The sequence below is a fragment of the Symphalangus syndactylus genome, chromosome 13 (genome assembly GCF_028878055.3).
Source record: "Symphalangus syndactylus isolate Jambi chromosome 13, NHGRI_mSymSyn1-v2.1_pri, whole genome shotgun sequence".
Classification (NCBI taxonomy): Eukaryota; Metazoa; Chordata; class Mammalia; order Primates; family Hylobatidae; genus Symphalangus; species Symphalangus syndactylus.
In genome coordinates this window covers 108,486,977-108,504,338 of record NC_072435.2, presented here as the reverse complement: position 1 = coordinate 108,504,338, position 17,362 = coordinate 108,486,977, and the positions used below count along the sequence as shown (strand labels likewise).

General features: G+C 41.8%; 1 protein-coding gene across 6 annotated transcripts in view; it reads right to left on the bottom strand.

Annotated features, from left to right (window-relative positions):
• Positions 1-17,362, bottom strand: part of RPH3A (rabphilin 3A) — a 331,945-nt gene that overhangs the window by 57,234 nt on the left and 257,349 nt on the right. For 4 of the 6 annotated variants that reach the window (XM_055236769.2, XM_063614450.1, XM_055236770.2 and 1 more), the window contains one exon: positions 10,411-10,422. The exons of 1 other annotated variant lie outside the window; for it this stretch is intronic. In XM_055236769.2, coding sequence (XP_055092744.1) covers positions 10,411-10,422 — 12 coding nt within the window. Of the gene's footprint in view, positions 1-3,039; positions 3,069-10,410; positions 10,423-17,362 lie in introns of those variants that run through there. One more of the 6 variants, XM_063614451.1, reaches the window with a different exon arrangement.

Below are 17,362 nucleotides of genomic sequence, written 5' to 3'. Positions count from 1 at the left end.
GGCTGGCAAGTGGCAGCGGCAGGATTCAGACCCGGGCAGCCTGCACATTTACCCTCCATGAGACGGAAAGAATGGGACCCGTGGCCCCAGCAATGGTTCAGACAATCAGAGGCTGCTGGGAACAGAGTTAAGGCTGTGGTCTATGACAAATTAGTATCCTCTCCACTAACACCATGGTCCATGACCCAAGGCTCTGAGGTGCATCACTGGAGTGGAAGGCAGGGTTGAACACCACTAGAAATTCTTGTCCCTATGAGGGAAAAAAATCAGGAACTCTGAATCCTCAGGAGCCAGCCCCCCATTAGCTGCCAGCCTTGGTCCCTTCTGCTGGCCTAATCACAGCAGCAGGCATGAAATTGCCTTTTGACATTGGAAGCTGGAAATTAAAAGCCCATCTTCCTCCCTCCTTCCCATCTTCTGCCATCCCCCCACCTTAGCTAGCTTGCTCTGAAGAGCAGAGAAGGAAGAGTTTGAAGGAAAAGGGAAGCAGATGTCTTGGGGCAAGTCTTGTTTCCAGAAAGGGAAGGAGGACGCAGCCTGGGGAAATTCTGGTGGAAACACACCTTGCCTTCCCACGTGTGGCCTTGGATGGGTTGCCTCTGGGATGAGCACATGATAACACTGCTCAAACCCCTTGCTCAGAACTCTGCAGTGGTGTCTCATTGACTTAGAATAAAGCCCAGAATTAGGCAGAAGTGATGGTTGCACAACATTGTGAAGATACTAAATGCCACTGAATTGTATGCTTTACAATGATTACTTTTAGGGTACGTGAATTTTACCTTGATAAAAATAAAATCCAGACTTCTTGCTTATTCTGCAAAGTCTTACCTGGTCTGTCCTTTACCTGCCCCTCTGTCCTCATTGCCCCTTGCTCCCCTGGTCACTAGGCTCCAGGCGCACTGGCCTCTCTGCTCCATCTTAAACACGGAAGTCTTCTTTTTGCCTCGGGGGCCTTTGCACTTGCAGTTCCCCCTGCCAGGAACACTTATCTCCCTGGATCTTCCCTCTCATCATCCTGGTCTCAGAGAGGCTGTCTTTGATCTCTCATTGCCCTGGTTCACTTTCTCCATTGCACTCGTCTCTAGCTGAAGTTATCTTTTAAATTTTTTCTTATTATATATTTATTTCCCTTTTATCTCCCACCAGAACATAGATTACAGGATGGCACGGACCTTATCTGGCCCTGGTTCTCTATTGTGTCCATGCATTTAGATCATTCTCTGACAGCAAGTACATAAAAAGAGTTTTTGAATAAGACCTGGTCCCTGGTGGCCAAAGGAGATGTTAAATGCCTAATTATACAGGTGACATGCAGGGAGACTGAAGCAATGGAGGTTACTCAGCCTAGAGATTGGGCAGAGCTTCTTGAGGAAGTGAAGAGAATTCATTGTGATCCTGGTGAAGATGAAGCTTCAGGGCCCCCTGTTCGCACAGGCACCTCCCGAGGCCCTAGGATGGGCGCTAGCAATGGTCATGTGATTAGGAAAGTTTGCAGAAGCAAGCTGGTTTTGTCTTTTTGATCTTGAAGAGGGCCCCTTAAGTATACAAGCTTTGGGCTCCACAAAGCCATGACTGATTCCTGCTGAGACCTCAAAGGTAAGCTGAAGGGGTGATGGAAGGGAGGGGAAAGATTGAGTCTGGCAAAGGGAATGGTCTTTGCAAAAAAGCTGGAGTAGAGCAAGCAGGCAGCATGCTAGAGGGAAAGAAGACCAGTATGGTGGCCAGCCTCTAGGATGGTCCCCAGAGGTCCCTGCCTCCTGTTATTCTTACCCTCCTGTGTGTAGTCCCCTCCCATGCTGAATCAAGGCTGATCCAGTGTGACCAACTAAATACAGTGGAAGTGACGCTGTGTGGCTTCCAAGTCATAAAAGACACTGAAGCATCCACCTTGGTCTCTTGGCCAGCCGCCATGTTGTGAGGACACTCAAACAGCCCCGTTGGAGAGGCCCACATGGAGGGGAACTGAGGCCCCCAGCCAACAGCTAGCACCAAACTGCCAGCTACATGAGCGGCTCCTCGATCCCCTATGAAGCCTTCAGATAACTGCTGCCCCAGGTGACATGTCTGCAGCTGCTTGAGTGACCTTGCGCCAGGGCTTCCCTGGCACCCTCCTATTCCTACTCACAGAAACTGTGAGGAATAATCAATGGTTTCTATAATTTTAAGCCACTTTTTTGAGATGATTTGTTATCAGATAACTAGGAAACCCAGTCCAGCAGGAGGATAGAGACAGACTGGTAGCACCCTCCCCACAGTGTCTGGATTCATGTTCTATTGCTGCATGACACATTCTTACAAATGTGGGGGCTTAAACTAACAAACACTTATTTTCTCACAGTTTCTAGGGGTCAGGAGTCTGGGCTTGGCTTAACTGGGTCTTCTGCTCAGGATTTCACAAGGCTGCAATCAAGGTATGGGCTGGGCCATGTTCTCATCTGGAGGCTTGATAGGGGAAGAACTAGCTTCTAAGCAAATTTGTGTCATTGGCAGAATTAATTTGCTTGCAGCTGTATGACTGAGGGCCATGGCCTTTTGTTGGCTGTTGAGGGAGTCCCTACCCCAGCTACTAGAGGCTGCCTACATTTCCTAATCATGTGGACCTCTCTGATCCCATCCTGTGGACCACTTCCTTCATCAAGTACACAAGGAGCATCTCTAGCTCCTGTCACCCAAGACAGAGTCTTATATAACATAATGTGATCCCAAGAGTGACAGCTCATCCCCTTTGCTGTATTCTATAGCCTAGAAGCAAGGCTCAGGTCCTGCCTACACTCAGGGTCAGGGCATTACACGAAGGCATGAACACCAAGAGGTGGGGATCACTTTAAAGTCTGCCTGCTGTGGCATTCCTGGCAGATATCCTTCCATCCTTGCTTGAATGCCCCCTGTGATGGAGGCCTCACTCTCTTTATGTAGAGTCTGTACCATACTGTTGGGAAGATCTTCCATTTGGTGTGCCAATATCCCTCAGCCTGCTGTTTCTTCCCGTTACTTTTAAAGGATACAGTGGACTCCTGTATAATGAAGATCACCTACCCTTCCCAAAGAGCCTCAGTCATAACGGAATTCAGCCACTCCCAAGTCTCATCAGTTTCCATGGAAATGGACACTTCACCTTCCCCTATTCTCCCTTCTTTGCCGCCACGTCTCTTCCTGGATTTCTCTGCTGATCCCCCTTTATTTATTTCCTGCCATTACAAAGCAGCTCAGTGACCAAAACTGAACACATGTGAGATTCTGGGTCTAGTCCCCAGTGAAGACCCTCCAAGGACACATTCCTGCAGCTTAGAATCTGGTCAGGAGCCAGCCTGACCTGAAGTCAACGGCTCACACCCCACCACCACACCATTGCCGGTGTTATTGTGCACAGGAAATGCAAGCATCTGAACACACATGGCTCCAGAGACATAAGCAGGGCTGGGGGTCCCTGAGAGGCCCTGCCTAGGTTAATTGCCTCCATCTGCAGACTGCAGATGAGCAGCTCTGCTGGAGGCTGCTGGCACATTTCCAAACCCTTCCCCCATCCTCTGCTCCAGAACACGTAGTTGACAAACAGCTCATCGTGTTTGAAAATGTCGCCGATTGGTCTCAGTGGGAACCTGCAAGCCTCCTGTGGATTTTCATGTTTTAATTCCAGAAGCAAACAGACAGAAACAAGATCAGTTTTTCAGACCAAAGCTTTTGCTCTCTGGGGATGGAATGGGCTTGTCTAGGTCTTCCTGAGTCGAGAAGCAATGTGGGCACGAGGGCCTCAAGAATCGGTCCTTGGGATACGATCCTTGCCAAGGGCTTCTGGACACAGGATGGCAGCTGTGTCCAGTTTTGGGATCTTGTTAAAGACCGAAGCCGGAGACCAAAGTATTGCTCCCCTTGGACAAGTTAGAGAAGTGTATCCAATCCAGAAAATACCCAGAGGGCCTACTATGTGCCAATTTGAGCCCTTGTTGACTTGGCAGAGTTAATGAGTGGAAGCCTGGGTCTGACACTTCTTGGCAGTATGTGCTGGGCCTCTGCTCTGCTCTGCACCTCAGTTTCCTGGTCTGTTAATTGGGAATGTTAATAGGGCATGCATCACAGGGCCCTTGGGAAGATTAAATATGAAAGTGCATGCCAAGTGCCCAGGAAACAGCAGCCCTTGCTATTGTGACCATCCTCTTAATCTACCAGGATGCCCTAACTTTCTAGTGAGGGATGAATTGCACCAGGAACTTTGCAAGTAAACTGAGATGTGCTCCACAGTTTCGTGGGACTGCCTCTCCAGGTGAGTGCTGGCATTTTTCACAGTAACTCATTAGCTAGCTGCTGGCAGAGTAGCCCTTCAACCTAAGCAGACCTGGTGGCTGCCTACAATGACAGCCCTGGCTGCTATGAAGATACAGTAACCTAAGAGAGGGGGACGCAGGAGTGGGCTTTGGGGTCATATAGCTCTGATTCCTTTTCTGGCACTGCCGTGCCTGGATGTGCAACCTTAGGAACAGGTTACATCTCTGAGCCTTAGTTCCCTCATCTAGTAAAGGGAATACTTACTAATGAGCTCATCAAGCTCATATGAGGGTCAACTAGACCATGTATATAAAGTGTTTAGTGTAGATCCTAGGACTTGGTAAATGCTCCAAAAAGGTGAACTTATGTTTTCTTTTTCTTCTTATTAAATATTTTTGGTATGAAACTGTGTCTCAAATCCTTGCCACAGTGGCAATTCAGTGAAAAATTACCTAATAGCACTACACATATAGTGGGCACTGAATCTGAATGAAAGAAAGAATGAATGAATAGAATGTTTTGATAGGGAAGAGTAGGGAAGACAATGAGTCACTGACCCAGGGGTGGGAAGAACCCAGTGGAATGAAACAAAACGTGCAGCCTGGATCACTGACTGGCATTTGAAATCAGGAACCTCTTTGACACCTTAAAGCCATGGTAGTAGCAGTGTCCAAATCAATTCCTTGCCCATCTGCACAAACATGAGCCTAGTTGATTTAGCTATTCAGGAGAGAGAGACAGAGAGACAGACGGACAGAGAGAGAGAGAAGGAGAGAGAGACCAACTAACCTAGATGACTTTAAGTGGCAGGAATGAATGCTGGAGAAAATGAACTTTCAGAAACCTGGACCAATCCTTCCTGCAGCTCCCAGATTTCCTTTCTCATCTGCATACACTAACCCCAGACCAGAATCTACTGAGATATTAGGATGCAACGGACAAAAAAAACAAAACAAAAACCTTGAGCTTTAGATTCAGATCAATCTGCATTCAAACCCTGGCACTGTGTGACTTTGGGGAAAGTATTTTACCTCTCTGGAATCAAATCTCCATCTGTCAAGTTGAGTTAATAATAATATTAATGTCATAGGGTTTACGTTTACTGTGTTGTTTAATTTTTGCAATATCTTATGAGGTAAACATTATTCTCCTCTCGAGTATACCAAAGTTCAGAGAGGTTAATCACTTGCCTAAGGCCACACGCTTGAAGCAGCAAAGCCGACTCCAGGAGGGATGTCTTGTGCTCCGAACCACCATGCTATCCTGCCCTTCTAAAAGGCAGCCAGATGGTCCAATCTCACGTTCTATCTCCCAGGCCAGGCCATAGTCAACTCTTCCAGACCCCCTGCCCCCCTCATCTTAATTATCCGTGGCTCTTGAGTTTAGAGGAAGCATGAATCTCAGGAACTTCTGACTGTTGGTTCCAAATATCTTTTTTGTTTGTATATTTTTTCCAGTGAGGCTTTTTTTTTTTTTTTTTTTTTTTTTTTTTTAAGAGACAAGGTCTTGTTATGTTGCCCATGCTGGATTTGAGCTTCTGGGCTTAAGCAATCCTCCCACCTCAGCCTCCCAAGTAGCTGGGACTAGAGGTGTGCATCACCACACCAAGTTTAACAGGGCGTCATTCTGAGGATCACAGTAGATTGGTCTAACTAGGGGAATGTAAAGTATAGAGACACCAAGAGCCCATCACTGGCTTAAAATGCTGATGGTGTGTGTGACGTGAACGGGAATGAAAACAAGCACATTTCCCCCAGATGATGAAGAATTTGGGGGCTCTATAGGGCCTGTCTACCACTGGCTAATCTGCAAAGAGCAATGTGCCATGTCCTGGCTGCAGGAAGAAATGCTCAGAGCTGCCTTTTAGGTGGAAGGGGGGAATTGGTTGCATGCCCCTACCCAAAATACACCTATTATTATTTTAGAAGGCATTTTACTGCCCACTCTAGAACCTAAACACCTTTACTGGGAAAAGATAATGTAAACCCCATCTGGGTACTGGTCTGAACCTATACAAGCCTCTGGGCAGTGCAGAGGGCCAGCCTGTGATAGAGCTCATCGCTTCTCAAACTTTAGCACGCCCAAGATTCACTTGGTGAGCCAGCCAGAATGTAGATTTCTGGGCCTTTTGCGGAAATTTGGGTTCAGAAGGCCTGCGGTGGGGCTTGAGACTTTGCATTTCCAGGGGAGGAAGGAATAAAGTCGGGATGGTTAAGGGTACAAAAATACTTGTAGATAGAAGGAATAAGATCTAATATTTGGCAGCACAATGAATAGGATGACTATAGTTAACAATAATTTATTGTATGTTTCAAAATAACTAGAAGATTAGAATTAAAATATTCTCAACACAAATAAATGATAAATGTTTGAGGTGATGTGTATTTTAATTACCCTGATTTGACTATTCTACATTGTATATAGATACCAAAATATCACATGTACCCCAAAAATATGTAAACTATTTTATGTCAAAAAAAACTTAAAAATTTAGGAAGAAAAAAAGAGACAAACATTGGGGAAAAAATTAATATCTAATATTTTAGTAAGAGCATGAAATATGGTTTATTGTAAGGATGTCCCTAATATTTCACTCTTCTCTGAATCCACGCCCTATGCCATGTGAATTTGAAATTGATCACCAAAGAGTCAGGGTCTATTTTCTTTTCTTTTCTTTCTTTCTTTCCTTTTTTTTTTTGAGATGGTGTCTCACTCGGTTGCCCAGGCTGGAGTGCAGTGGCACAATCTTGGCTCACTGCAACCTCCACCTCCTGGGTTCAAGCAATTCTCCCGTGTCAGCCTCTTAAGTAGCTGGGACTACAGGCATGCACCACCACACCCAGATAGTGGTTTGTGTTTTTAGTAGAGATAGGATTTCACCATGTTGGCCAGGCTGGTCTCAAATTCCTGACCTCAAGTGATCTGCCTGCCTTGGCCTCCCAAAGTGCTGGGATTCTGGGCATGAGCCACCACGTCTGGCTCTAGAGTCTATTTTCCTACTCCTTAAATCTAGCCCAGACTTAGGACTTGCTGTGGGAAATAAAACGCAGGGGAGTGATGTTGCACTAGTCCAGAGGCAATGCCTCCGAAGGCCTTGTGTGTTTCTGTTTACTCTTGTACCCTGCCATCACCATGAGAAAACCCAGGATATCCTGTTAGAAGGTGAGGCATGTGGAAAAGAATGTATCATTCCAGCCACTGTCATCTTAGATCAGCCAACCCTTTGATGCATAAATGAGCCTAGCCAAAGTCCACAGAGCCACTCACCAAGCCCAGATCCCTGAGAACAAGTAACTGTTCTAAGTCACTGAGTTTTAAGATGGTTTGTTACACAGCGAAAGCTAACTGATACATTATTCACCATGGCAAAAAAAAAAAAAAAAAAAAAAGAGTGAAACTTGTTAAACTTCCTACACTTATTTTACAGTTTAGCATTATGTTAAAGTCCAGTTGTATAATGTTTACCATGATATTTTTAATGCTTTCAGCCACTAAAAGTCTTTATCCAGCTCCACTCTTATCTGTCTCAAATATTTAGCTTCTGAATAAAGTATTATTCAAAGAAAGACTTTCACTGCTAAGAAAAAGTCTAAAGACCACCGTAGGTAACCTGCTCATTTTCCCAGATGCCTGAGACTCACAAAGGGAATTGCCGAGAATCGTGACTGGAGAGAGGATGGTCCAGGACTTGAGAAACCGGCCTTCTCAATGTGCTTCATCTGCTACCTGAAGGCACCTGCTCTGGTGCACCATGAGGGGTCAGAATGAAACCATCCACCAAGGCCAGCCTCAGCGGACCCCGAGACAAAAGGAAATTAACCCAGACTCCAGGTGGAAGCCCCTCATAGATGTTTCCCCCTGAAATAGTGCAAAGGGCAGCCTCCCATATCTTTCCTGCCTCCCACCTTGATTCTTCATTGCATGCACACAATAGTCACATAATAAATACTCGCCAGATGTCTCTATTAATAAATTATAGCTCCCTAAAGAGTGGGATGATGGAAATGCTGTCAGGGCACGAAGGCTCTGAAGCATTCAACAGCAGAGGTGTGCAGAAAATTAAACCTTTTTCTTTTCTTTCTTCTTCTCCCCCTCCCTTCCCCTTGGAGGCCAACATGGGCAGGTGTCTGCAGGAAGTCTCTTTATAGCACAGTGAATGGGATTTTAATGAATCCTGAAGGAAAGGAGGGGCAGCCATACCACAGAACGTTTTGCCCGTGCCCAGCTGTCATAAAGGCCCCTTTGGATGAAATTTACCCCAACCAGACTAATGGGAGTGCAGAAGGGATGCTGTGGGTCCCCCACATCCTCAGAATGCCAACGGGACCTGGGGCTCCTGTTAATCTTTTTAGCCAGACTGAATTCCATTCTGTTCTTATAAAATCCCATGTTCTCTCTCAGTTGGGCTTGGCAGATGCCGTGTCCCCCACTGGGAGCTCCTCTGTCTGCTCCACATAGTGCTCCTCCCTCTCCTGGTCTCAGCTTACACATCACTTCTTCCAGGAAGCTCTCCATCATCACCCTCGGGTCTGAGCTAGGTGACTGTCTTTGTGCTCCACAGTCCACTGTGATTCTATGATTATAGCTCTGCACATACTGGAGTGTATTTGTTGGTGACTGGCCCTTTATTTGTTTGTAGACTCCACTAGACATATTTTACACTTGGTTAACTGTGTCCCTGGTGCTTGGCATGGTGCTTGGTATTTAGTAGGTACTTGGGGTAAGTGTTTATTAATAGAGGAAGGGAGAAAGAAAGGGAGGGAGGAAGGGAGGGAGGGAGGGAAGGAGGGGAGGAGCCTGGGGATGAAGGACAGAGGGTAAGAGGATGAACATGCTACCTTTCAACCTGCAGCATTCATGAAGCCTCTAAGAGCCTTGAGACCTTTTGGAGTCATGAACTTCTCTCTTGTGATGTTCATATTTGTAATCTGACAATGACTCAGCATCTCTCTCCAGCATGTCTGAATAATATATTCATGATTTCATAGAAAGCAGATCTTGTCTGTCCAAGGTCTTGCCAGCCAACAACAGAGCTTGTAGAGCATTCAAATAGTCTTTACAAGGCAGCTTGTTCAAAGCTCCCACCTGACATATGGAGAAACTGAGGCACAGGGCAGGGAGAAGAATTTTCCTGGGTCTCCTGGCTAAGTATTAGCTGTGTTAACTAAATCTTTAGCGCATTCTGGGCCTGATAATGTTATTTGGGTCCAAAAAAGCTGAAAAAGTTATGCAAGATTCCTCTATATAAACATAAGGGTAAGACAAGGCTGTAATTCACACCTTCATCTAACTTTGTTTGGTTAAGCTTTACAGTTGATAACGCTTTCCTGCAAACATCTCATTTGATCCCACCACCAGCCAGTGAGGAGGGAGGGGCAGGGTTATTGTGCCTATTTTACAAACAAGATAACCAAGGCTCAAGGAAGTGAAGGGCTGTGTCCCAGGCCACAGGGACCGTGAGTCCCAGAGTCCCATGATGGCGGGGAGGGAGGTAAAAATGACTTTCCATAGTTTCTGAATGTGTGCACGCAACTGAAGATGGGGCTGCTTTACAGTCTGGCTGCTCATTTATTGGACCCGTCATCCAATCTGTCATGCATATTTAGGAAATGAATCCAATTAAAAACACAAAAGTTGTGAGAAAAGATAGGGCCTCTGCGTCAAAGGTGTTTTGCTGGGAAATCAGGATGACCTCTGATGAGGCGACAAAGACCGAATGTACAGCACATGACAATCCAGAGCCCTGCCCTGCTCATCATCATCTTTTATTCATGGTAGCAGTTATTAGAGTTAACATTTTCCTTATCGCAGAACAGTGTTCTTCAGCAAAATGCTGCAGAAACAAGGGCACTGAGTGGCCAATAAACTTGCTGAAATCCTACAAATCACTAATAAGAATTGAGGGCTAAGAAATATCTTCCATCCTTTTATCAAGTTTGGTATGAGGTTTTTTTTATTTTATAAATATTTTTTCCTAAGATGGGTGTGGGTGTTTTTTTAACTTAGCTTTTTAAAAAAATATTTAAAATGTGCTAGTTCCTTTTTTAACCATCTCTCTTTAGGGGCAAGCCACCTTGATCAGAGAAAGTGAGAAAATACAGTTTGTAAAAAAAAATAAATAAATAAGTGTTATAAAATACTCACTGTTCTTTATCACTGAAGGAAGGCAGAGAAAGGAGAGAAAGAAAAAAATGAATAAAGTTAGGTAAGAAATCATAACAATATCAACACTGTCTGGATGCAACACTCACGTAGTTTGAATTATGATGACCTAATTCCGTTTTGTTTCAGCCATTATTACCTTATTTCAGCATATCTAAAACAAGGCTGCTTCAACATAGCGTTATGAAATCCACATCTTTGATTAAATTGACCAGCCAGTTTGGCTTATTAATTAACCGAGCTGATCATGTATGTATTTGAATAATGGTTTAAGGGCACTAAAAAGAAAACACTGAACGATCTCACGGCCATCATCATTCTTGCTTTCTGTTATTTCAAACACTGGGGGACAAGGACCACACTAGGGAGAGCAATCGGCCCTGAACAGTAGCCCTTGTAAGTTCCCCAGTTTGGGGAAGCAAGTTCTTCCACTCTAGACCGGAGATCAGCATCTCCGTTTATGAGGCATGCAACCAAAAGCAGGTCATATCGTCTCTTTGTGCCTCAGTTTCCTCCTCCCATGTCTGGCACTCTCTGGCTTGCAGACTTAAACGCTAGATAGAAGTATCAACTGTCAAAGACCAGCATTTTGCCCCATGTATTCTTAACGTGAAGAACTGAACCATTGCCCTAACCAAGCAAGGAGCAGACGCATTCATTTCTCTCAAATTCCCCTGTTGTTGGTTTCAAACGTGATCATTAAATTTAAGGAGGGTGAGAGAGAAAGACATTTGAAAATAACAAAAGCAGGAAGCGTATCTGGCTAGCCAGCAGTTAATTATGACTAGATTTGTTAATTTTCTGGAGAAAGACATTATAAGTGTCTGCATTAGTTCACCACCACAGCAGCAGACTAGATAGCATGTGTGATGACTGTAATTCACCCATTAGCATTTATTGGAAAATAATTTTAATATCTGAAGAAGAGGCAGCAGCAATCAAGCCAGCCAGATGCATTCAGAATGCCAAGATGTTTCATGGGAGCCCAGGAGTGCTTTAATGAAATGGCGTCCAGACTGTTCAGATAATTTTAATTTAATTGTAAGGCAAATTGTTTGGCTTCATATCGACTAAAGTAAACCTCTGATGGATGGGATTTTAATTAACTGACATTTCTTAAATAAAATAAATATTTTACCCCATCCACCCTTCAGGCAACTGTTTATCTTACAAAGACACACTTTTTGGCTGAGGAAATATTCTCTGCAAAATAAGTTTGGCTCCAAGAAGACATCGTGAAAAGGGCTTTGGAAACTAGCAATTTCCTATGAGAAAAGGAAACCAACAGAGTTCAATAGTGTCTTCAAAACCGTAAAACTTGTAGAACTGGAGGAGGTATTAGATAGAAGTAGTAAACAGACATGAGACATTTGCTTTGGAGTATATGGGTAAACTAAATATTCAGAAAGACCCTTCACCAATATAAAATTAGATCCTAGAAAAATTAAAGCAAACTTTTAAAAAAATGCAGCTCTGGGATTTCTAGAAAGTAAGGAAATTCTCCAAGATCCCTCTCCCTTTCTAAACAAATAAACCAAATAGATTTAATTAAACTAAAAACTTTTTCTCTTCAAAAGACCCTGTTATGGAAAAGGAAAGGCAAGTAATAGACTTGGAGAGAGTATTTGCAACATGTATATCCACAAGGGATTTTATCTATAACATAAGGAAACTTGTAAACTTAATAACAAGAAGATGAATTACCTGATTTTAAAAATGGACAAAAGATTTGAAAAGATACTTCAACAAAAAGTTACACGAATGAAAAAAAATTATATTGGTATGTCTAACATCATTAATTATTAGGGAAATGCAAATTAAAACCACAATGAAATACCACTATACACACACCAAGAAGGTTAAAATTAAAAAGACTGATCATACCAAGTGCTGCTGAGGTGGTAGGGAAGCTGGAACTCTCATCCACTTCTGGTGGAAATTTTAAATGATACAATAAACTTGAAAAACAGTTTGACAGTTTCTTAAAAAGTTAAACTGGCATCTACCATGTGACTGAAACACTCCACTCTTAGGTAATTACCCCAAGGAAATGAAAGTATGTGTCTATCCAAAGTTTTATTTGTACTAGCCCAAACCTGTGGTTTATCAACGGATGAATGAGTAAATGAACTGTGGCATATTCACATAACGGAATAATATTCAGAAATTAAAAGAAACAAACTACTGATATACAAAATAATATGATTGGATCTCAAAATAATTACACTGAGTGAAAGAAGACAGATAGCTCCCTTGCAAAAAGGGTACACACTGGATGATTCCATTTATATGAAGTTCCAGAAAATGCAAACAAATTTATTGCTAAATAGTGATGACTTAGGGATGGGTGGGGAGAGGGAGGGGTAAGAAGGAGGAACTGTAAAGGGTAACAAGGAAGTTTTGGCAATGGATGGATATGTTCATTATCTTGATTACTGTGATGATTTCATGGGTATACACATGTTTTTATGGCTGATGGTGGCTCATGCCAGTAATTCCACCATTTTGGGAGGCCAGGACTGGAGGATCACTGGAGGCCAGGAGTTTGGAACCAGTCTGGGCAACATAGCAAGACCTCATCTCTATTTAAAAAAAGCTTATCCAGGTGCACTGATGCGCACCGACAGTCCCAGGTTCTCAGGAAGCCAAGATGGGAGGATTGCTTGAGCCTGGGCAGTCGAAGCTACAGTGAGCTGTGGTTGTGCTATTGCACTCCGGCCTATGCGACAGAGTGAGACACTGTCTCTAAAAAAAAAATAAAAATATAAAATTATCAAATTGTGCTTTAAATTACCCTAATTGTGTACTGTTGAAGGTATAATTATACCTCTATAAAGCAATTTTTAAAAAAGGGAATCCCACAAACTGAATCCAGAACAGGGAGCTGTGAGCAATAAACCAATGCAAATACCAACATTACATTCCAGGGGCTGACGTGGAGCTCCTGACAGGGTGCAGAAGATGAACTGGAGACCCTCACATGCAGCCAGCACCCTCAAAGGGAGCTAAAGTGTTTCTGGGTGATCAGAACATCTCACTCCTGGCAGAAGCAAGTATAAACATCTCTGAAGAAAAATGTTCCCAAGGTAGGTCCCTAGGATTCTCACAGACTGAGCATCCAAAGCGCAAGTAATTATGGTGAAAATCTGCAGGAAAGACAAATAACAGACCTACATGGTCAGAGGCTTCAGGCAATGGTGTGCTGGTAAATGTTTAACAACTGACTCTCTGGGGAAAGAGCCCTATGGAGGCTGATTTCAAATGCCAACATGATGTGACTAAATGAAGAGCTGGGAAGAAAGGTACAGCAGCATACCTTTATATAGTATTTCCACCTTACAGGCATAATAGACATAAATAACAGAGAATATCAAAATGTAGTAAAACAAGTCAGGTGCAGTGGCTCACACCTGTAATCCCAGCACTTTGGGAGGCCAAGGTGGGCAGATCACCTGAGGTCAGGAGTTCAAGACCAGCCTGGCCAACATGGTGAAAGCCCGTTTGGAGGCTGAGGCAAAAGAATCGCTTGAACCTGGGAGGTGAAGTTTGCAGTGAGCCGAGATTGTGCCACTGCACTCCAGCCTAGGCAAAAGAGCAAGACTCTCTCAAAAAAAAAAAAGATAGTGAAATAATTGAAACATGTTTAACTTTGAGTATTTATCACCATTGTGTGTAATATGATTTAACTATAAGTATAACTTTATTTATTCATTTCAGAGAAAGGGTCTCTCTCTGTTACCCAAGCTGGACTGTGGTGGCATAATCATAGCTCACTGCAACCTTGAACTTGTGGGTTCAAGCAATTCTCCTGCTTCAGCGTCCTGAGTAGCTGAGACCACAGGCATGCACCACCACGTCCAGCTAATTTTTAAAATTTGTTGTAGAGATGGAGTCTCACTGTGTTGGCCAGGCTGGTCTCAAACTCCTGGCCTCAAGTGATCCTCCTGCCTTGGCCTCCCAAATTGCTGGGATTATAGGTGTGAGTCACAGTTCCTGGCTAATATATATCTTAATTTTTAATAATGGCCATGTTTATTAACTGGCTCACAACATTCCTGAAAATTTAACATCCATTCTAATGAGCTTTTATGGTACGTATCCAGCATGCCACTGATTCAGGTATAATTATTGGATACAGAATGTGAAGTTACTATATGTGAAATATTTAAAGAAATAAAATGTGGATTAAAAACAAGCAAGAGGCAAGAGATGAAAAATGGTCAGGAAGATACTAAAAAGAATGAATAATTTTTAGAAATAAAATATGTAACCACTAAATTCTAAAATGCAATGAGTGGTTTAATGGCAAATTAATATGCTCTAAGACAGAGTATAGCCAGGATGAAAGACGTGAAGAAATTACTCAAAATACAGCAGAGAGGTAAAGAGATATAAAATATGGAGGAGAGAACAGACAGAGCAAGACCCCAACTCAAAGAAAAAAAGTGAGAGACAGAATAAGCAACATGGAGGTCTAATATTTATCTAATCAGATTCCAGATAGGGAAAATAGGGAGAATTGAAGAAAGAAAAATATTGCAAGAGATAATGCTGAGAATTTTCTAGAACTAGAAAATTTCTAGAATTTTCATGCAGAAAAACAAGAATCCACTGTTTCAGGAAGCATAACACGCACCAAGCAGAAAAAAACAATAAGAAATATACACTTAAGCACATCGTACTACAGAACGTCAAAAAGAAGGGCTTACGTGGAGGGAAAAACCATCTACAGAGGAAGGGCAATTTGTTGACTTAAGACGCTTAACAGACACTTGAAAGCACAACCAATCCTTCAAAGTCCACCTAGAATGCTGCAACCTTCAAGAACAAGGGATAAATCGATGTTTTAAGATACACACAGTCTGAGAGAGCTTACCAACAGAATTTTACCAAATGAAAAGCTGTACTTCAGGAAGAAGCAAAGTGGCCCCAAGAAGCACCAAGATTCAGAAGATTTGAACATTGAACCAAAAAACTAGAGGACAGGCAAATTAAAAAAAAAAAGTCAGTATAAAATAATAATGTCTAATATACGGAGTTAAAGGATTAAACTAAGATACTAGAGAAGAGTCATATGTAGGTGAGGAGGGTCGGAATTAAGATGTTGTAAGAGTGTTTTAAGCACCTTGTGTTGTCTAGAGGAAGATGTTGAGACAGTGAGTAACTCCAGACATGCTTAGTTATGAATGGTAACACTTTAAGGATAGCCATGGATATCATAGGAAGGAACCATATGACTTTGAAACCAATAACAAGAAAAATGGAATTTGTAAACCCCCAAGCCCAATTAACCAATTAATAAAAATAAAAGGCAAGGAGAGAAACAAAAGAAGCATAGAAAAAGAGAGACAAAAACAACAAGAGAGTAGAAAAGTTAAACTATATAATGGATCAGCAAACTATAGCCTACAGGCCAAATATAGTCAGCTGCCTGTTTTTATTTAAAAAAAAAATGCCATGCTCACTTATGTGCATATTGCCTATGGCTGATTTTGCAATGGAACAGTGAAAGTGGCGTAGCTGCAATGGAGACTTTATGACCAGAAAAGCCTGAAATATTTACTATTTGGTCCTTTACAGAAAGAGTTTGCTGATAATTACAGTATCTGTAAATAGATTAAAATCATCACCTAAAAGACAAAGATTACCACACTGAATTAAACAACAACAAAAGAAACAAAATCTGGCTAAAAATACCCTTTATACTCTCTTACCCGAAATGTAAGAGGACTAAAAGATTAAAAATAAAAGGATAAAAAATGCTAAAGAAAGCTGATGTTGTTTTTTAATAGCACAAAAGGGAGTTTAGGACAAAAATTCATTATTAGAGATAAAGAGAGACATTACATAATGATAAAAGGTTCAATTTTTCAGTAATATAGATCAACTCTAAACCTGTAGCCATCTCACAGAACCACAAGGAGAAATTGACACATCCATGGTGATTGAAGGACATTTCAACATGATATAAGCAGACTAAAAAGCAGTAAATGTAAAAAAAGTTATAAACACAATTAATAGTCTCGTTTTGATATGTGAGTGACCTTACAAACAATAATTATAGAATGCACATTTTTCTTATGTATTCGTTGAGCATATCCTAAGATCTGGTTATAAGCCAAATCTTAACACATTTCAAAGACTAAGTATCATATAGGCCATATTCTCCAACTAAAATGCCATTAAATTTGAGATTAACAACAAAAAAAGTAATAAATTAAGAATCCTCAAACATCTAGAAATTTTTAAATATACCTCTAAATCACTCTTGGGGTAAAGTAGAAATCATAAGAGAAATTTTAAAATACATAGAAATGAGAAACAATGAAAATACTATATGTTGAAGCTTGTGGGATCATTTGAATGTGGTACTTTGTGTATCACATTTATAATTACTAATATTAGAAAAGAGGGAAGTTTTATATTAAAGAGGTAAATATACAACCCAAGTATTTAGAAAGTTATAGAATACACTTAAGAAAATGAGAAATGATTATTTAATAGAAATTAGAAGAAAAATTAATCAGACAGTAAATGACAGGGCAATATGAAATAATAAGAAAGGCATTCCCATTTCAATCTCCTTTCCAAACTTATGTACTTCAAGGAGAAAGTGCTCATATGACTTTAACACTTCTCTATCACTTGCTAGTTGCCTTTTTAAGTGGGAAGCAAGTCTCAGGCTCAGAGCCTCTGTGAGGCTACAGTTTATAGCTAGAATGTAATAACATTGTTTTTTTAATTATTTGTCTTCATGGTTGCCTTTGTTCATAGAAAGCATGAACTAATTATCCACTTACATCCATTTGTGATTAAAAAAAGCTCTTGTTAAATAGAGTGTTTACATTTTATAAGTAGCCAATTAAGAGAAAATAACAATAATGTTATTTCATAGATAAGGTAAAAATTGTGAAAGTGGTGCTCAAATGACCAA